This window comes from Fundulus heteroclitus, chromosome 18, assembly GCF_011125445.2.
Source record: "Fundulus heteroclitus isolate FHET01 chromosome 18, MU-UCD_Fhet_4.1, whole genome shotgun sequence".
NCBI lineage: Eukaryota > Metazoa > Chordata > Actinopteri > Cyprinodontiformes > Fundulidae > Fundulus > Fundulus heteroclitus.
In genome coordinates this window covers 8,780,526-8,799,706 of record NC_046378.1, presented here as the reverse complement: position 1 = coordinate 8,799,706, position 19,181 = coordinate 8,780,526, and the positions used below count along the sequence as shown (strand labels likewise).

The 19,181-nt window shown below is 41.2% G+C and overlaps 1 protein-coding gene across 3 annotated transcripts in view; it reads left to right on the top strand.

Moving 5' to 3' along the window:
- Positions 1–19,181, top strand: part of gdpd5b (glycerophosphodiester phosphodiesterase domain containing 5b) — a 58,540-nt gene that overhangs the window by 28,383 nt on the left and 10,976 nt on the right. For all 3 annotated transcript variants that reach the window (XR_004933214.1, XM_036149673.1, XM_012882844.3), the window contains exons 3-8: positions 10,782–10,885; positions 13,858–13,951; positions 14,063–14,122; positions 14,477–14,575; positions 15,013–15,106; positions 18,236–18,381. Coding sequence is in view for 2 of the 3 variants with exons in the window: in XM_036149673.1 (XP_036005566.1) it covers positions 10,782–10,885; positions 13,858–13,951; positions 14,063–14,122; positions 14,477–14,575; positions 15,013–15,106; positions 18,236–18,381 (597 nt within the window). In the remaining variant the exon portion in view is untranslated. The remainder of the gene's footprint in view (positions 1–10,781; positions 10,886–13,857; positions 13,952–14,062; positions 14,123–14,476; positions 14,576–15,012; positions 15,107–18,235; positions 18,382–19,181) is intronic.

Genomic DNA, 19,181 nt, shown 5'->3' with positions numbered 1-19,181 from the left:
CTGGATTTGTCCGTTTGCCCTGCCTTCTTCTTCTGCTGTTTAGGAAGGACACACAGGTTGTGTTGCTGCAATAAAGTCAGAGCGCGCAGAGGTGTGCTTGCTCTCCAGTGCACTCAGACACTGGGGCTGGATTATTTATTTATACCCACATAATATTCTGTAGAACAACAGGAACCTAAGGACATGAGCAATAGTCACAGTAGCTGGTAAACACGTCTACCATCGAAGTGCTTGACCTCCAGTAAATCGGGCACAGGTGACACGGGCCGGCTCAAACCCCAGCTATAACAGCCTTTCATAAAACAAACGTAGCTCGACACAAATGTATACGTTTTTCCTGCTTCCTGTTTGCCTGAAACTAGACACCACGTAGATCTGTTTCCCATCCCGGGTGGTCATCTTTCAGGCCCGCTGAAAAGTGCCGCGTAAGCGTTCTCCGTCCACGGGGCTCCTCCTCTGCTTTGACCGGGTGCGCTCCTGGTCCCATGGGCAGCGGGGCACAAACAGGCAGCACATGCCAAGTCTGTTTGCTTTTACTAGATGCAATAAGACGTTTTTTTTTCTTTGTCTCGTTTACCTGCCCTGCAGTAAACTAATGGGGTTTCATTTAAAAATCAATAGAAGTGCACAAAAGGGAGCTTGGCCTTGTTTTATTGCTCTCAGTAAATTTAAGAAACGGAGATATAAACTGATCCCTGCTGCTTCAAGAAAAAAGGAGGGCTTGGATGTAATTAAAAGCTATAAATTGTGGAAATAATGTCTTACGTGCTTATTTAAGTGGCTAGCCCAGCAGGGAAGTGTCTTCTGGGACTGGATCTTGGCTGGAGCTGAGGTGATGTCATAAAGGGCCGACTCTTTAAACATCCCAGTAAGCAAACTGAATCAAGGAGAGGTATCGTGTGCCTGTAACTGTACCTGCCCGGATCCCGGAGGCGTGAGAATCTCATGTTGAAGTCGGTGCTGGACTCATTCATAATCTATAAGAGGATCATACAATGTTTGTTTTTGTTTTTTTTTGTTGTAGCTCTGTTCAGTGTAGTGAGACATTCAGGCTGACCAAGTGTCAGCGGGGCTGCGTCTTTCTGTGTCCGAGCTGCTTTGTAGGAAGACGGCTCACGTCATGCAGTGCAAGCCGATCTGGCCTCTCAGTAATAATTGAGAGAATTTCCATTTAGCCTGTCTTCAGCAGCCAGCCACACACCGGCTTCAGGAACAGCAGCCGGCTTTCTCAGCGGACAACGATCTTCTGGTCTCCAGCCACCCTGTGACGGGATGTCACTCTGAACAACTTTAGTTCAGTTGGCTCTGGGTAGCTGAGGCTTTACAATCATGTTGGCATAATTAGTAAGAGGAATTCAAACACTTGTTTTTGGAGTGGGCAGCGGTCTCTGGCTTTTCTTATTTTATTTTTTTTATTTTTTTTGTCTTTTTTTTTTTGTCACTTGGACGTTAGTTTGATCCTCTATTTAACAGCATTGTCTTAAAGCCTTATTTAACTTTTTAAATCACTGGCAATAATTTATATAAAAAAAAATTGTGAAAGTTGGTTAATTCTGTAGTTTTGAAGTTTTCTCTGATCATCTCACTTTTTTCCTTTTTAATATATATATCAGTTATTTGGCTTACAAACATAAGTGGTCTATGAAGGAAGAAAAGTTTCTATAGTTTTATGTAGAACCTCAACACTTGTGTGGTTTTCATCCCCTGCAATATAGATTTTGATGGAGTTCATTTAACTAATAATTGGGAGGGTTTTTCAAATAAAATCTACTTTAGTTTATGCATGGGTCATTGGTGAAAGCCAGATATCTTATTGTTTAACAGTTATTGGGGGAGGGAGGCATTAAAAAAAAGTTTGTGTTAAACATATTTAATACCATAATAACTATAGACTCTACTACTCTATGTAACTGGTGTAATCAGAGCAGTGTTTGTTTCTTTTAACTCTGACCAAAGAGACTTTGGAAGACTTTTTAAATGGACTTTACCGATGCTTCTGTTGTGATTGCACTAAATACCACAAGATATTGTCATAAAAGCTAAAGCTCATATCCCATCCATGGGGACGGGAAATTACTTCCTCATGTTATGATACCTTTGAGGAGAAATGCCAGAGGTGCATGGCTTCACAACCAACTAAAAGTGATCCAATTTATTTTCTTTAAAGCAGACAAACATTATTCCTACTCCAGCTAAAAGGACAGCTGATAATGGAATGTTTACTATTTATTTACGCTTTAATTTATTTTAATTTTTTTAGAGTAAGCACGTGTTTTTATAGTTCTGGTCTTGTCAGCTGTAGTTTTAAAACTGTGTCATATTATTTTAAGCCACATGAGTTTCACTGCTTTAGTTCCTACGCGACTGTTGTGGGTTTTTGGGGCTTGGACATATTTAGGAAGAGCAGAATTGGCCTTTCCTCTAAGAAAAGTTAGTGAAGAAAAATAGAGCAGCCATTTTCAGCCAGCTGACAGACAGTAGGCAGCAGCAGGTGAGACAAGGTCACTCCAGCACTCTGTTGTAGAAGCGTTTCAAGCTGTAAGACGACGTGGCAAAATGTTCTAGCAGTTCTGAAACTGAAATAAAAACTACTAGCTGCACTATAATCCCAGAAACCTAACAATACCTTTTTGTAGCAGATTAAGAAAACTCTACTTTTACCACCTTTCTCGGCGTCCGCTGCGATGTAGCGTGCCTCAGCTGTAATGCCGCTCAGGCTCGCGTTGGGCCGCGCCCGCCTTGGTAGCTGTAACTTTATCTGGACAGTCAGCGAGGGCCTGAATATTCTCCGTATCACGTGTTGAGCAGTAATTAAACGACAGGACGTCCGCGCACCTTCGGAGCACGTGGCATTTCCTGTGATTGCAGAAACTACATCTTGAGTTCAGTTTAAAAGCCATGCTGCTTTAGCTGCATGGGTTCTCACAGAGCTCTGCAAACATAAGAGCTCTGCACAGCAAAGGGCTTATTTTACTGCTGCCGCTGCCAGATTTCCTAGTTTTAATTGAAGGTAGAATTGGCGAGTTTGTCAGCCTTGTTGACTCTGGCATGTTGTTGCCTAGAATGTGGCCTAAATTGCTGATACCACATAAATAATTCAGTAAAGTTTTCTTACACATGACATTTTGGGATGAGTTTTTTAAATGTAAAAAATGTAGAGGGGGGGGGGAAATGAGAGGATTTTCAGGATGATGAGTGTTTGAAGCGGGCAGCATGATGTCCATCGCTCTACAGCCAGTCGTGCAGGACAACGTTGGAAATGCCAGGGACTTATCAGGGTACGGCCAGGAATGTGTCGAGTGACTGCCGTGCTAAGTCCTGTGGAGATGGAGACAAAGAGAGGCATGTGAGGTTCTGCCTTACAGAGACGATCTGTCTTTGTTGCTCTTAGGCAGCGGATTGAAATCCAAGGGCACCCTGCAGCGTTGGTATGTTGAGATGACACCCAGGTCGAGCTGCCATACTTTGCTCTGCTTCCTGTACGGCGGCAGGACGTAAACTGAGACGATCAGAACGGGTGGCCAACGTTCTAACTTCGTTTCAGCGCGAGAACACCGAATGTCTTTTGTTGTAGAAAGTCCTGATGTTTGGGCTCAGTGTGAGCTTCACATTACCGTCCCACTGAGAAGGTGCTGAGCCTCCAACGCTCTCGCCACTGTGACTTAATGCTGTTGCCTGGATTCAGAGGCATTCATGTAGAGAGGCGAACCTCCAGAATCAGCTGGTAAATATGTCGCCCCGCCTGGGAGAATAAGAGCAATGTATTAAAGCAGATATTACAATATACTGTAAGTTTCATCTAAAAGTGGCGCGTACCTCTCTGTGGGCTAATGCGGAGCTTTCTTAATGAATCGGACTGTGTTTACGCAGCAAATGACCACAAGCTCTCTAACAGATGTTTCCTGAGCTTGGATCAGATTATCGATGCATTAGATAAGTGCAGGTTTTGTTTTTTTTGTTTTTTTTCTCCTCGCTTTGGCAAAGTCTTTGTGCTTGGTCTTCCTATCTGACCCCGCACACTTTCTCAGATCTTCTCTGGCTACAAGCTCCTCCTAAAACCGAGAAAACGTGCGTTCTTTGAGATGACGCGTCAACTGATTCCTGAACCATAAGAGCGTTGCTGCAGATGGATGGCTCCCGTCCAATAAGCTGCTTTATTAAATGCAGCCTTGCCTGCTTCAGATACAATCCGCTGCACTGGACCGACACCCTAAAGACAAATAGAAATGTTCAGACGGAAAGTTAAAGAAAATGAATCTCATCTAGCACTTTATTAAAATCTTGTTTTTTGTCCTGTGTTGTTCCAGTGCATGCCCACTCGAAAGCATCACTTTAATTTTTAGACACTTGAATAAAAAAAGGCCAATGTTGTCACATTCAGAGCTTAATAAAATAACTTTATTACAGGAGAAATTTCCCCAGGTGAAGCAGGTGTTTGCTTGCAATGCTATATTACTTCGACATGCTTCATCATTTCTTCCTTTGCAGGAAGTCTACCTATATGTTGTCAGTGTGAAGCACTAGTGCAGTTTAGTTTTTAGAAGGTCACCCCCCTAAGTAAAGTGCGCTGAACATAACACGGTCTCATATTGGACCGCGATGAAGTTAGTTTTAGGCTATTTTTTTTTATAAATACTTTGGCTGTACGAAAATAGATTCTTGTACATTTGAGTTGTAAAAGCAACATAGTTTAGAGTGAATGACCTAAAAAGTTGTAAAATATAGCGTAGCATGTATTTCTGTCATTTTCCAAGTCCTGCTGTTTGCTAATAGATTTTCCTGTTGTCAGTGTCATGTACGCAGTCTTGTGCTGGAAGAAAGAGCCAGTCATGCAGAAAGTTGATGTGAAATCACCAGGGCAGATCAAATCGTGTCAGCCTGCCCGAGCTTTTCTGTAGAGTGTGGGACAGAAGAGGAACAGGGAATATTACGCGGAACAAAATCTGCTTCTAGTCATGCAGAGGTTAATTAAGACTGGAACAAAATAACAGAATAATCTCATTATTTTAGATCTTTAGGCCCAGAGGGCTGACACCAAGGGTTTGCTTTGCTTTGGTTATGAAACACGATTATTGGCAAACTGATAAATATTGTTTAAAAAAACTGTAAAAATTCCTTTCTTTTATTACAGCAGCATAAATCTCGCTCTGAACATTCAGAAAACTAAATGTTTGCATGTGTTCTTGTGCTTGCAGCTGAATAAGGAAACTTTTTGCTCATTTTACTAGTAAAGTGAGGACTTTTTTTTTTTTTTTTTGGGTCTTAACTTTTTTTCTGGGCTAGTGCTTAGGCTGAGCTGTCAATTAGTTTTAGGTGTAACTTAGGTTTAGGAAATAGAAATGTGTGAACATTTCTGGAAATCAGTGGAAGTGAAGGCAAGGTCCTCACTTTGTATTTAAGACAAGGGTGTGTTTGTTTGTGTTGATTAGAGACTTGATGAACTTCTAAACTAATAACCCATGACTCCGCTTGCCTAGAATATAAATATGATTGGACTTGGAGGCCAGATTCTGTTAACTAATCCTCAAAATGAGAAAGACGGGAGAACATGGCATTCAAGTTAACAACATGTGTGTTGATCTTAATTTGTGCTGAAATGGCTTTGAGAAATCGGCTAGTCACCAGACCTTGCCCATATGTACGGACAGGACAACAGTTAGAAAGTATGAAACACTCATCAAAATGGATGAGAACCCACGTTTATCTTTTCACAGCTCGCAGTGAGCAGGAAGATGGGAGGGGAGGTCAGAAATCTCAGCAGCAAACACCTCTAGTGCTTCATAACGATTATTTACTTTAAAGCTTTTAGTGGTGGTGGCATCAATAATTTTTGCTTTTTTATTTTAGATTCCCTTTTTTATACGTCCTCTTAGATCTGTTCAAGGTTATTGGCTCCAAATATCCAAAATATGAATTTTGGTCTTGGTAGCAAATATGTACTTGTGACTGTCAGTCGTGACCGGAGCGCGGCGCACAGATTTCCCTGGTGTCCTCTATCTTTATCCAGAGGAAAGCGTGCGGTGGGGGTGAAAGGGAGAACAATGTCCTCTGTCGGGCACAAGGTCGCCTGTCCCAGGTGTTCCAGTAGCACTAAGGACCATGGGAACTGGTGCCGACGCCGCCTCATCAGGGAGGTTGTCAGTTTTGTGACGGCAGACCTTGGGAGCATCTTTGTAACAAAGACTGATCTGCTTCTAATTACAAGAGGGTCTTTATATTGAATAATGTGGCTACATTGATTTTCTTTTCTTCTTCTTTTGGTAAATAACTGCAAAAAAGATTTATCTAGAGGGGATTTTTCTTCAAAATTATGTTTTTAAAGATGGGACCGGGCAGCTTTATGATTATAAAAGGTATGGAAACAGGATATAGCATTAAACTTACTTAATTTGTGTGATATTGTACTATATATCTTCAGTCTTGATCACTAAATAAAAAACTTTTTTTGCAAATAAGCCTTTCCCGTTCTGTTTCCACCCGTTTTTTTTTTTTTTTTTTTTTTTTTTTTTTTTTTCTTCCAAAAGTCAGTGTCATGCTAAATAAACCGCAGACATTCTCTCATCACCGTATCTGAAAGCTGAGTGAGAGGAAGGTGTTTGTAACTTTTATTAAATGATGGAATGAGAATAATTCATAGGGAGATATGAGATGAAACAGAATTGAACACATCTTTGATGTTTCAGAATGTTTCACTTTAGACTTTTCATGATGATTTTGAAATGCAATACATGAAAAATGTTAACTTATTAAACTAATCTCTAAACACACACACACACACACACACACACACACACACACACACACACACACACACACACACACACACACACACACACACACACACACACACCTTGTTTTAAATGCTGAGGACCATGTCCTGACTTCCATTCATTTTCGACTTTACCGTGATCCTAACCATTACCAGCAAAACCATAACCTAAACTTAACCATGTTTCCATCCAATTCTCATGTAAACTGTGAGCAAACCTTAAAGTTTCAAAAAATAAAATGCAAACCAGCTTCTGGTTTTTAGTGAGTTAACCAGGTGGTGAAAGTGTAATGTGGTCATACGTTGACGGTATGCTGTAATAAAAAGGAAGTAGAGGTTGCAAACTAGCACGGACCACAGATCAGTAATGGAGCAAGGTTTTAATGAATGTGTTGCAATCTTTTATTTTTCTATGGATGAGACTAAGAAATGCTCGAGTCTCTTTGTCGTCCCACACGTACCTGTTGTTGCTTCATACATTATGGGACATTCAGGAAGATGCTAGCAGCAGAAACAGCTGATCAGTCATGTGAGGTAAATGTTCGCTAGGTCAGAAATTATCAGACAATGTGTTTCAATCTCCTCTTCAGTGCATTTACTCTTTTTGGAAAGTCAAAATACACCTTTTTGTGAAGTTTAGTTAATTGGAATTTTGATTTGAATTTTGTTATTTTCATCAAAATGAGCATCAAAAAAATGTTGATCAAAACACAGCTGAGGACCAGAAAAAGTTCCCCGCTTTACATCAAGGTCCTCGCTTTACTAGTATAATTGGCATAAACTGTTCTTACTCAACTACAAGTACACATACACATTTGGCTTTGAGAGTAGGACCAAAACAAAAAGCAGGCCAGACGGGTTGTGTTACCTGGGTGTTACTTCAGCTGTCTGAGGTGTGACCCATCTGCTCCTTGGCACTCAGTAGAGCCACTTCCATGCCCATATGTTTAGTTTGCTGAAGCCAGAGACTTTTCATCTTGACTCTGCAACCAGGCCCGTCCCCATAAACATGCAATCTAATAAGATTAGAGATGAATTTGGCAGATTTCCCATTGCATTCTGAGTGCTCAGGGACATGACAGGCTGTTTTTCATTATTATAAACATGCATTTCATATAAATAGACAGGCCTGCATGCACGTATCCTCTCTGGTTTAACCCCCACGTGAGGTTCTTTTCATTTCTATCTGAAGATGGGCCACATTTAAAGTTTTCATGGTACAAAGCGCAGAAGTAACAAGGACCGCAATTAGTCAGGGCAGCATGTGAAGTCGTTTAAAGGTCTTCCTTGGTAATGAGCAAAGCGTAGAAGGGAATACTCTCTGCAGAGGTCGGTGATCAGACTGACTTCATGTTCTAATCAGAGGAAAGTTAAAATACTTAGTCTTGCAAATACCTCTGAAAGATTTCCTTTGTCCAGCTCATTTGGTTATATTTACTGACTGGGGCAAGGTTTTATCGTCAGCCGAAGAAGCACCAATCAGATGTTTGTTGTTGCAAATCTCCAATCGTAGGATTTTGTGTGGCTCTGGCCTTCAAATTTCTTTTAGGAATTGCATATAAATTAATGACCTTTTGTCCACTTTTTTGTAAAAATAAAAATGCTACCCGTCTCAACAGTGTTTATGAGTTATTGATAAAATGAATAGATTTTTACAAAAACGTCAGACACTACAGAGCTGTTCCTCTGTTTATCACTGGGTACCCATAAATACTTTGACATCCTCTGCATTAATGGACAGATGTGTCTATGCAGATAAAACCCAACTAAGAATTTGTTATTTACTACTTTATAGAATAGATTATAGCTCACTATCTTTACTTTTTTCATACCTTAAAACGTAATTTTCATGTCATAAGTATTTTATATTTTCTGCTAAAGCCTGAAAAATAACCTGTTCAACTACACAGTTATGGGGGGAAAAACACTGATTATTCTTTAATTTACTGAGGCACAGGAGTCTTTAAATAGTTAACAATGTTTAATTTTTATTTGAAAACAAAGACAATTTGAATAAAGTGACATTAACATTGGTCCTATGTGAGAGGTTAGCATGGCTGTGATTACTAACGTAAACATTAGTCTTTGTGTTTATTCCCTATAGGATAACTCAGGATTTTGCTTTTACGACAGATTTCCAATAAATCTACTATAACTCCTGACCTGGCCTGCACAAAAGCAACAAATATATCAACTTTGCTGTCTTGTTTGCTAATGTCTTATCCCCTATTATAAGGTAGAAGCCTGGATAAACAGCCCACATGCCTTCATAAAAATAAACTTTCCTTTCTAAAAGCTTCTTACATCAATTTTCAAAAATCGATATCTTGATATAATCACTACTAAAAAATAGTTATTTACACTGATTTGTGTCGTATTCAATATAAAGTGATCCATTCACATTTGGCCAAACTGTCGCATTCTTCTGACCCCAGCGCCGCAGTAACAGAGACGTTCAGCCTCCCTGTTAGAGGCTCCTCTCATCAATGATCTGCTGCTGGAAGTTCAAAATCTGCTAACATGTCGAGTATGGCCAGCAAAACATGTGACCCTCTTTATCGACAAGACAAACACAAACGTTGCATCAATCTTTCCTTATAAGGCATACAAGAACAAATGCTACAACCTAAGCTGTCGCTACAAGCTAACACTATGACACTGATGTTTAAGAGCAACGTAAAAAGGTCAGTGAAGCTCTTGTAGCTACAGCAGCGAAGGCTTAAACCTGCTGGACGACATAAGCTAACGCTCTGATTTAATTAGCTTCACAGACGGCCCGATGATGTGGTGCTGTCAATCTGAGCTCCTGTTTCTAGATGGGCTTCCGCTCTTTTCTGTGGTACGAATCGACGCAGGGAAATTATGATCAGCTGACGGCTCAGTCGACTAATAAACAGTGAGGCAAGGAAACGAACCAGCGCATTTGAAGCTAATGTGGCTAATAATAATACAGGTTATGGTGGAGCCAGAAAAACTAGGAACCTACCCTGCTGCTCCTGTTGATCACTAAAGAAAATATTATGCAGAAATATTACAGGGCGGCTGCTAAATGTATTTACATGGACCAGATGTTTGTTTACGCTGCAACATGTTTTATATGCTCCAGATCCAGGTTTACTTTGTAACACAATTATTTTAGTTATGAATTATCCAATATTTGGGGCACCGGGCCAGAAAATCGAGAACCATATACCGAGGCATTGTTCCTCGACGTGGTTGTCACAGGTTTGAGTCCCAGAGACCTTTGCTGCATAATTCCCCTTCTCTTTTCACCCATTTCCTGTCTGGCAACTGACAAAATAAGCCCACTAGATCCACATACACAAAGAATCCTTTTGTTGTCCCTCAGTTGTAACATTTAATTGACAGGCAAATGGAATGCACACCAAAGATAAACAATTAAAATAAAATAACAACATACTTGCATAACTTAATCAAACGTACATACTTCCATTACGTTTTCACCATTTCGCCTCTTTGGGCTCAAGTGTGAAATCAGCAAGATTCCACGTTTAGTGGAATGGTAGCTGTTACTGTCTAGCACATAAATGTTATTTGTACTAGAGCTGGACGATATAGGAAAAAAAAACATATCGACAAAATGGAAATCGTATTGATCGATATCGATAATTATCAACATATTCAAAACATACATTTTAAGTGCACCCTTGGCCATTTTATGCTGCTCTCTGAACTTTTTGAAGGGGGCGGAGTTTGGGAGTGGAGCAATCCTGGATCTGCGCTTGTGATTGGTTAGGAGGATATATTGACTGGAGTATTAATCTACATAATAGGCTAGAATGCAAAAGGAAAACTGTTATTCTATTGAACTTTTTATTGACCCTTTTTTTTTTTTTATATATATATCATCGATATACATCTATCGATCCATATATACATTCTAATTGAATTATCGTCCAGCCCTAATTTGTACAACAGTCGTTTGTTACAAGATGCAGTGTGGAGGAAGTGGAGCACTGATTGTTCTTATTTTCTGTTTGTGAAAACCTAGTGGGAGCTGCTGTGGTCCGTCATCCTCCTCTTCACCTTCTCTCTGCTGCTCATCTGGTCCTACTTCTGGTGGGAGGCAGACAACGACTACAACGAATTCAACTGGTGGGTACGCTCCGTCGACCGGGGTTCTGCTTCTCCGCTGTTCATTGGGTCAAACGTGAAGCCACAAGCCTGCTGGCATATTGTTTTGACTGGGCGCGTTCTAGCCGGACTTGTTGACTTCCTAAATCAGGAGTTTAATCTCCCGCCATCCTTAATCTGAGCAGACCCCCCAGCGCGGCCCTCCCTAGATTACAACCTTACATAAGAGAGACGGCTCATCCAACATTTCCTGTGCTTTACGTCACTCAACCCCACTTTCACGTCAACAAACAAACAAACAAACTGACTGGGGGACGTGCACACTAGTTTCTGCTTGTACCACAACATAACCCTACATATTAAAAGCAGCTTTAGACTGTTTTTTAGTTGTGTTTTGACTGTTTCAATGTATGAATTTGTAACTTCAAAGATTTACAAAAAGATTTAACACTAAATATTTGGACCAGTAAATTCATTAAACCCCAGACAGGACGTTAAGAATATGTACTGATTCACCCCGAGTGGTGTGCACAATTTTTGTGTGTTTCTGACTGCACATATTTTCATATTATTAGCGATTTAACATGCTGTGGTGAACAATGGTTACTGCTTGTTCATGTTTTCTCATCCCCCATCCTTCCACACTCAGGGACATATGCAAGGTCACTTTCTCCTGCTAATAATGTCCTTCCCCTCCATTGCATTCATCTCTGTATCGTCATGCCATCATTGCAGTGCCGGAGTGATTTTACTCCAATTTTTACCTTTTTTTTTGCCTTGTTCTTTCCCCCCGTTTCTTGTTTTTGAGATATCCTAATCGATGCCATGTGCAGTTTCATCAGCAGTAACTAGTTTGTTTACAGATGCTTATCTCCATTCTTTTTTTTTTTTTTCTCCCCTCGGCAAAGTAATTTTATTTTCTTCCTGCAGATAATCAGAGCAATGACCTCTCTGCTTTCATATTGTATGTTGTGATGTGATTTGGCTGCAGGGAGGCTCACAGCCCATCTTCAGATGCTTTCGCAAGAGTTCTTGTTCCTCTGAAATCACTGATAAGGTTTTACATGAGATTAATACTTCAGGCTTTGGCTGACGGGGCAGAACACACCCCTCTGCCTTTCTGTTCTGCAGCTGTGTGTGTATTTATACACTCTGTTTGTGTGTGTGTGTGTGTGTGTGTGTGTGTGTGTGTGTGTGTGTGTGTGTGTGTGTGTGTGACACACAGAAAGTGATGGATGGATTGAAAATTGTCCATAAATCATGGTAGTGTGTTCTACTGCGCTACCTTGTTATTCCCTTACTAAAACGTTAAAAATAGTTGTCCATTGGCACTGAAATTAATAACTATTACTAAGCCATGGTCTCCTGAGGCCTATAATTGGCTTATCAAAGTTTTTTTTTTTTTTTTTATGTAACACCAGTACCCCCACTAAAATGAGTCACTGTGGGGCTTTGCTCTTTCTTTTAGTGCAATTTAAAAACAGAAACAATTCTGTGGTGGAAATCACTCCCATGGTCCCGGCTTTATAGGGAAGAAAATGAGAGCCTAGGCTTATTTAAAGATGCGCTGCGTGGTAGCAAAGGCTCGAGTAGAAAAGCGACCGGTAACCAGTTTGAGGACTGATATAATCAGAGATCCTGCTCTCCTGGCTGAGGGAGAGAGCCATCGTCCTGTTCGTCATCAGTTTACAGTTAAATATCAGCATCTGTGGTGCATTACTGTGCATGCCGTGGATAATATATCTGAACATGTCAATAATGCAAAGTTACATCCGACATATTTGTAGAAATTACGGATGCACGATATATCGGCATTAACGTCGGTCTCGGCCAATGTTCGTCATATTTAACATATGTTATCGGGCCGATAAGTAAAACCGGGCCAATATTAACAACCGATGTTTATTTCCATCTAGTTGCCCTCTGGCCTGTGATTCAGGAGGAGGGGATGGTCTGTGTTTTATTTTTTTTTTGGCCATGTCACAGTGATGGTAATGCATAACTGTCGGGATTGTGGGGTCTTGTAATGAAACAGAGATGCAATGTCAGCAGTGTGGTCAAATCTTATGGCGACAAAAGACGTACGAAAAGCTGCGTGGAAGTCTGGACTGTAACCCACATTCAAAAATTCACTTGGCATAGTTTTCATTCAGTGAAAAATGTAATCATTCCAGAAACTTAAACGTGTATGTGTGAATTTAAATATACACACACATCGATAAATATCGATTATCAGACATAACAGCAATATAAATATCGGCCCAATTTACATGTTGGTGCATCCCTTGTAGAAATGAGTAATTAGAGCTATAGAGAATATTCTTGTTTCTCCAGGAATTATCGGGTGTGGAAAAGGAGAACATGGGTAAAGAAAAGTAGTTGGGTTTTAGAAGTCCAGTTGTTGTTTCAGTTTCTGAAGCAGTAGATATGAGGTAGTTAGACGAGGATCATCCATCCATGCTCAGTATGCCAGTTATAGGTTTGGTGATGCTTAAGGTACAGCAGATGTTTCAATTTCAATGCCAGTTATTTCCATAAAAACATGTTGCTGAGATGGAAATGATGGATTTAACGTATTTTTCCAGCATTTGCTTAGAGTACTCACAATCTGGGTCTGTGTTGGCATTGAACTTGAAGCAAAATGAGAATAACACCGTTTTAAGGAGTTGTTTTAAGCACATCATCACATCATCACACCATTTAAACACAAATTAAATTACATGTTTCCTGATTTTGTTCAGCCGTAAACTCCCTCAGTCACACCAGATGGATGAATGGACATCAATCATAACATTACATTTTAATTCCCGTGTTGCACATTATACCAGGTCATCACGTTTATAGGGTTTGTTTTCAAACAGGACAAGTTGTAACGGCTGCTTTTGAACTTGAATACAGGCAGATCCTGTACCTGTATTACTTTTCCTGCTTCCATGAAGCGTGTAAATCATGATTCTAAGAAACATACCAACACCTCTCTTGTGTTTCTGCAGGTTCCTGTACAACCGCTCTGGGGAGTGGACCGATGGAACGGTTCCCATCCTGGCCACCACTGCTGCTGGCTTCACCTACATTGCATTTTTAATGGTCAGTATGTGCTGAACTCGGCCCAAGGCCTAGTTAATAAGACCACTGCAGAATCCAGATTGTAAACCGTGCTCCGTGTGGGCGTGTGTGTCTTGTTTTTGCACTTTTCAGGTTTTAGCACTTTGCCATGTTGCACTCGGGCAACAGCTGAATTTGCACTGGCTTCACAAGGTAACGTGGAATATGTGCCACTCAGCGACTGTAAGCTTGTACGTTTAAAGCTGTGAGGCGTATGGAGGCGGATGATTTTTGCATATGTTTACTCTGAGTTGTAACTTGCGTAGGTTTGAGTTTTTTTTATCATTATGTTTTTGCAAATGTTTTCATTTATTGCGGGTCACCTCATCTCATCCTGAACTCAAAATCTGAGGACTGAAAGCTCAGTGAACAGCAGGCTGTTAACAAATTAAATAACGTTAGCAGATGCTATGCAGGCCATAAAATGCATCCAACTAATTTGGGTTGTTCTGTAATGATACTTTTGCTTTTAGCTTTGTTTATTTTTCCTTTCTCTTGTCTTCAAAGATTGGAGTAACTGCTGCTTTACTCACCACCGTTATCGGGATAATATCAGTCACTCAAACATGGGAACAAGAGTGGGATGTGATCCCCATCTCCTTTCAGGTCAGACACAAATCAAAACCCCTACAGATTATGTCCTTTTATGCAATATTATAATTAGTAGTGACATGTAATATTTAGTCTGTAATATAATTTATGACATGTGATCCACACGTGTCTATTGGTAATGTTTCGTAGATTAATCAAAATCAGAGGAAATGAGACGGGCTTATTAGTACATCCATATCAGATTGTGTTCGACCAGAAGAGTTAGAAGTGGATGCAAATAGTCCTCTAACTGTGGTCTTTAAAATTGTCTGTACAAATGATAGTCATTATCTGGAGCCAAGACACTGGTGGCACAGTTTACTGCCAAAACCTGTTATTTCACGCCTCTCGGTCTCCTTCAGCTGTGTCTGTTGTTCTTCTCCTGCGTTCGACCCACTTCTCTTACGGTACTTGTTTTGCCTCCATTTGTCTGCATCCTGTTTTCCATCCAGGCTACGGGTCCCTTCCTGCACGTTGGGGCCCTCGCCGCAGCCACTGCTCTGTCTTGGATTGTCGCTGGACAGGTTGCCCGGGCAGAAAAGACAAGTACGTTTTACCCCTGCTGCACATGATTCATGTTGGAGCACCCTCCACGTGTAGTAAAACTCGTAGTAATGACTTAAGAATGAGTTGTCTATTGCTGTAGATTAATCTTAAATCTGGAAAATCCAACTTCTAATCGAGGTGCCTTTGTGCCGTGGCCATATTTAATTAATCATTTTCCTGGCCTCCATTCTGCATGTACTTTCATGTTCTCTCCATAGGTTGTCTCTGGGTACTGCAGCTTCATCTCCCTGTCCAAAAACATGCATATTAAAGTGTATACCCACAGTTTCTCCTGGTGATGTCACAAAAGCTGTTGGACCGATAGCAATACTGAGTCGAAATTCAATGCAAGACACCCGTTGAACTTTAGGAAGGCGCCACTTGGATGATTTTTAGACACAGAAGCAGGATTTCAACAAATGTGGAGTAATTTGTCAAAAATAATGACCAGGATATGTAGACAGCACTATAAGACAAGCATGCTAAGAGTTTATTAGCAAACCAAAGTTGATTTGGGGTGAGTTACCCTTTAAGTTCCCTGGTTCCTTCAAACTGTCCTTAGTGTTTGGCTCATCGTGTTTCCTGTGTGTCCCCATATTCTGTGGTGATAGAATAAGCAGGACTACGGATGAGTACATTTTATACTTTAATTTTAAGCTGATTAAACCTTTTGTTGTTGTAATCGCTATGAGAAAATGTCTACTTGTCTAAAAACCTGCTCGCATCTGCAGACCGAGGAATAGTTAGAAAGTTTACAGCTGTTGGAACGGCGGTAAACAAGTCCTGGATGAGGACCAGCGTTTTATGTGGCCCAGGCATTGAGGAGAACCGTAGAGGCTGAAAGCTCAGTGCTGGACATCGGCTGTAAGATCATGCCCCCGAAGAGGCTTGATAGATTCATTTATTTGAAGCCTATTTTTACCAGAGGTGACAATAATTGTGGAGAGGTGCTGTGTTTTACTGTTAGGAACAGATATGACCGTCTGCTGCACTGCTCACACATACACGCACTAATGCTGGTCAATGATTAATTCTGAGTAAACGGAGTCCAGGGCCTTCATCTGTGCTATGTGAGATAACAAACATTCCTCCGCTCTCTTCTGCTGTTCTCCCCAGAGACGCAGGTCGTTTTGTCCTTGAATCTAGGACCCATTTTGAAGACGTGCAGCTCTGACAGTATATTCCTAGACGTACTGACACTGGCGACTCCAGCATGAGTTGTAGTGTAGTCTATGGAGCAAGTTTAAAATGATCACCAAATAGGTGAGAGGCCTATCCCTGGTGGATGGAAATTGTAGGCCGGTCTGTACTAAAGTCCTTCTTTTTGCTGTTGGCTGTCATCTACTTTAGGAGGATTAGCTTTAGCGGAATCACATTCCAGGCCCTAATGTGCTGCTGATAAATTTCCTGTCCAGCAGATACAAAGTTCAGAAGTGAAGCCTTTTCCTGTAATAAGCTTAACAGCTGGTGAAATCTTACTTTCAGTGAATAACAGCTGCTCTACACGTGTCTTCATAGCCGACCCAACAGTGTGCCTCAGTCTGAGAGCTTCAAAGACCAGTGAAAGCGATGTTATGTCATCTATTTTTTTTCCTGTTTTGGGGTTATTGGATGTTGCAGAGAGAACGTGGTCATGTGATCGCCACTTGGCACTGCTATAATTCAGAGCAGTGTTTGAAAATCAAAGATGTGAGGCTGGATGAAGGCCGTCCACGAGTCTCCTGTGTGTAACAGGAGTTGGCGCTCGACTCTGCCCCGGAGCTGACCTTGAAACAAATACGTTCTCCTGTGCGTCGGTGTAGGTTGGTGTGGCTGCCCACGTTCTCAGCAGTAATCGCTCGCTCACTCAGAGCTGGATCCTAGGTGCCGTCTTCTTAGCTGCTGCGTGTTGCTGCAGCATCATGGTTAATATTCCCAGAAATTACAGCAGCCTCTTCCTACGGTAGCAAATCTTGTCTCAGAACACAGCAGAACTACAGATTCTTCTGCCAACTTTGTTTTCTGTGCAGACTGATACAATTATTTGCAAAACCAAAGTAAGGCTTTATGGTGGATTTTGGCATCTACAGCCAGCGCAAGGCTACAGTATCTTCCAAAATAATCTCTAGCCCTCATTGCAACCATTCACACTTCCAGGCAATTTATGCAAATTTCATGTGGCGAACGGATACAAAGTTGTGCGAAGCTGGGAAGTGGAAGGATGATCATAGATTAGGTGGAGAGCATCTGAAAACATCAGTTTTTACATCTTCTGATTCTTGCATGGATTTAGGCCCGGGCTTTGACTGGGCCATTCTAACACATGGATAAGCATTGATTATTAACTACGCTATGGTTTAGTGTCAGTCTGCAGGAACATGAAGCTCTGTCCTGATCGTCTTTTGCAGCCTCTAGCAGGTTTTCTTCCAGGACTCCCCTGGATTTGTCTGCATCCATCTTCCCAACTAATCTGAATAGCTTCTCTGACCTGAGAAGATGCTCAGAGTTGCCACCTATTCGCTAAAGGTCACATTTCTGGAGTGCTGAACTGTCAACACATTCTCTCACCTGAGCTGCAGACCTGTGCAGGTCTACTGACTGTTGCTCTTGTGGCTTGGCGTCCAAAGGATTAAACGATGTTTTGTAAGTTTTTCAAAGCTTAGGACATTGTTTTTACCTAAATCTGCTTTGAATGCACAATCCACAGCTTTCTCCCTGATCTCTGAGGCCTTCACAGAACACCTGGATTTATACTCTATACAGAGCTGGGGTCTGTTGTTTTAGGCAACACAAATTAGGACCACACTTTTAAAACCTTATTTGGAGAGAAAAAAAAACATGTTGGAAACTATGTATCATTTTCCTTTCCACAGTTATGCACCACTTTGTGCTGGTCTATCACATAAATCCTAATACAATACGTTTAAAAGCTCAGAGCATGAATACCAGCAAAGCACTGTAGCTGTTTCACACTGAGCCAACAGGCTGTTTACTGGGTCATTATTATACCTTTTACAGATGTGACAGCCGGGAATATCTGTTTCCTTGTCTAACTCGTGTGATAAAGGCAAATATTCCTAAAAACATCCCCACTGTGATCCTAGCGTTGGATGCCGTCTGAAGCTGCTGTTGTTCTGCTCTGTCTGCCAGTCTTTCAGGTGGTGGTGGTGCTGCTGTATCTCAGTGTGTTACTGGGACTCTATGTTCTGCCACTTTATCTCACCTCGCCCTGCATCATGGACCCCAGCACCCTTAAACCGCGGCCCGAGGTTTTCGGCCACCAGGGAGCCCCCATGGTGAGGCAACTCAATTCAGGTGTACAGGTCGGGGCAAAGTAACGCAAACCTTTTAGTTTTTTTGCATTTCTTCCATTAGTATAATGGTTTTGTTTTATTATTATTATTACTTTTAGTTCAATAGTACCACCCTCTTGATGAATTTAAACAGCTGACAGTTGTAAAAGAAGTAGTTGGCAGTCTCGTTTCTGCCTAAATTATTGAATAAGTTCTCTATACTGGATTGTTCTGTATAATTGTAAAGAAATGCCTCAAGTGATTGTAGATTTCCTAAGAACACGTTTTGAAGTGTTTTCAAAGCAGAAGGCCCTTAGTGGAATATTATTCCTTAAGTAAGATTCATGTACAAGGAAGCCCAATTTCCCTGTCATACGCAATGCCTGATGGATTAATTTATTGCTGCTGAAGGATTTATGTCCTGGCGGGCCAATGACAGTTATGCAACACGTGGAAAGAAGGAAAAAAAACACGTTACTTAAAGCAGTTACTCCCATCAGGACGCACCCAGCTTTCTGTGGTATTTCTGCAGAAAGATCGATCCCCTCAGTGGGATCTAAAATTAGGAGTACCCCTGCAAGCCTAGGAGATAAAAAAAAAAAAGAGAGAGATGGAAACAAACTGCTCACATCACAGGACTCGGTTTCCCAGAATGACTCATTATTGATCACGGAGGCATTCCTAGCCCATGCTTGGCAGCCGGTAGCGGACCACTCCCAGGGTCTCAAAGGGACGGGCTGTTCTAGTAAGTGATGTTTTAGTATCGATCACAACATTGACCCGAGTTAAAGAGCAATCCACAG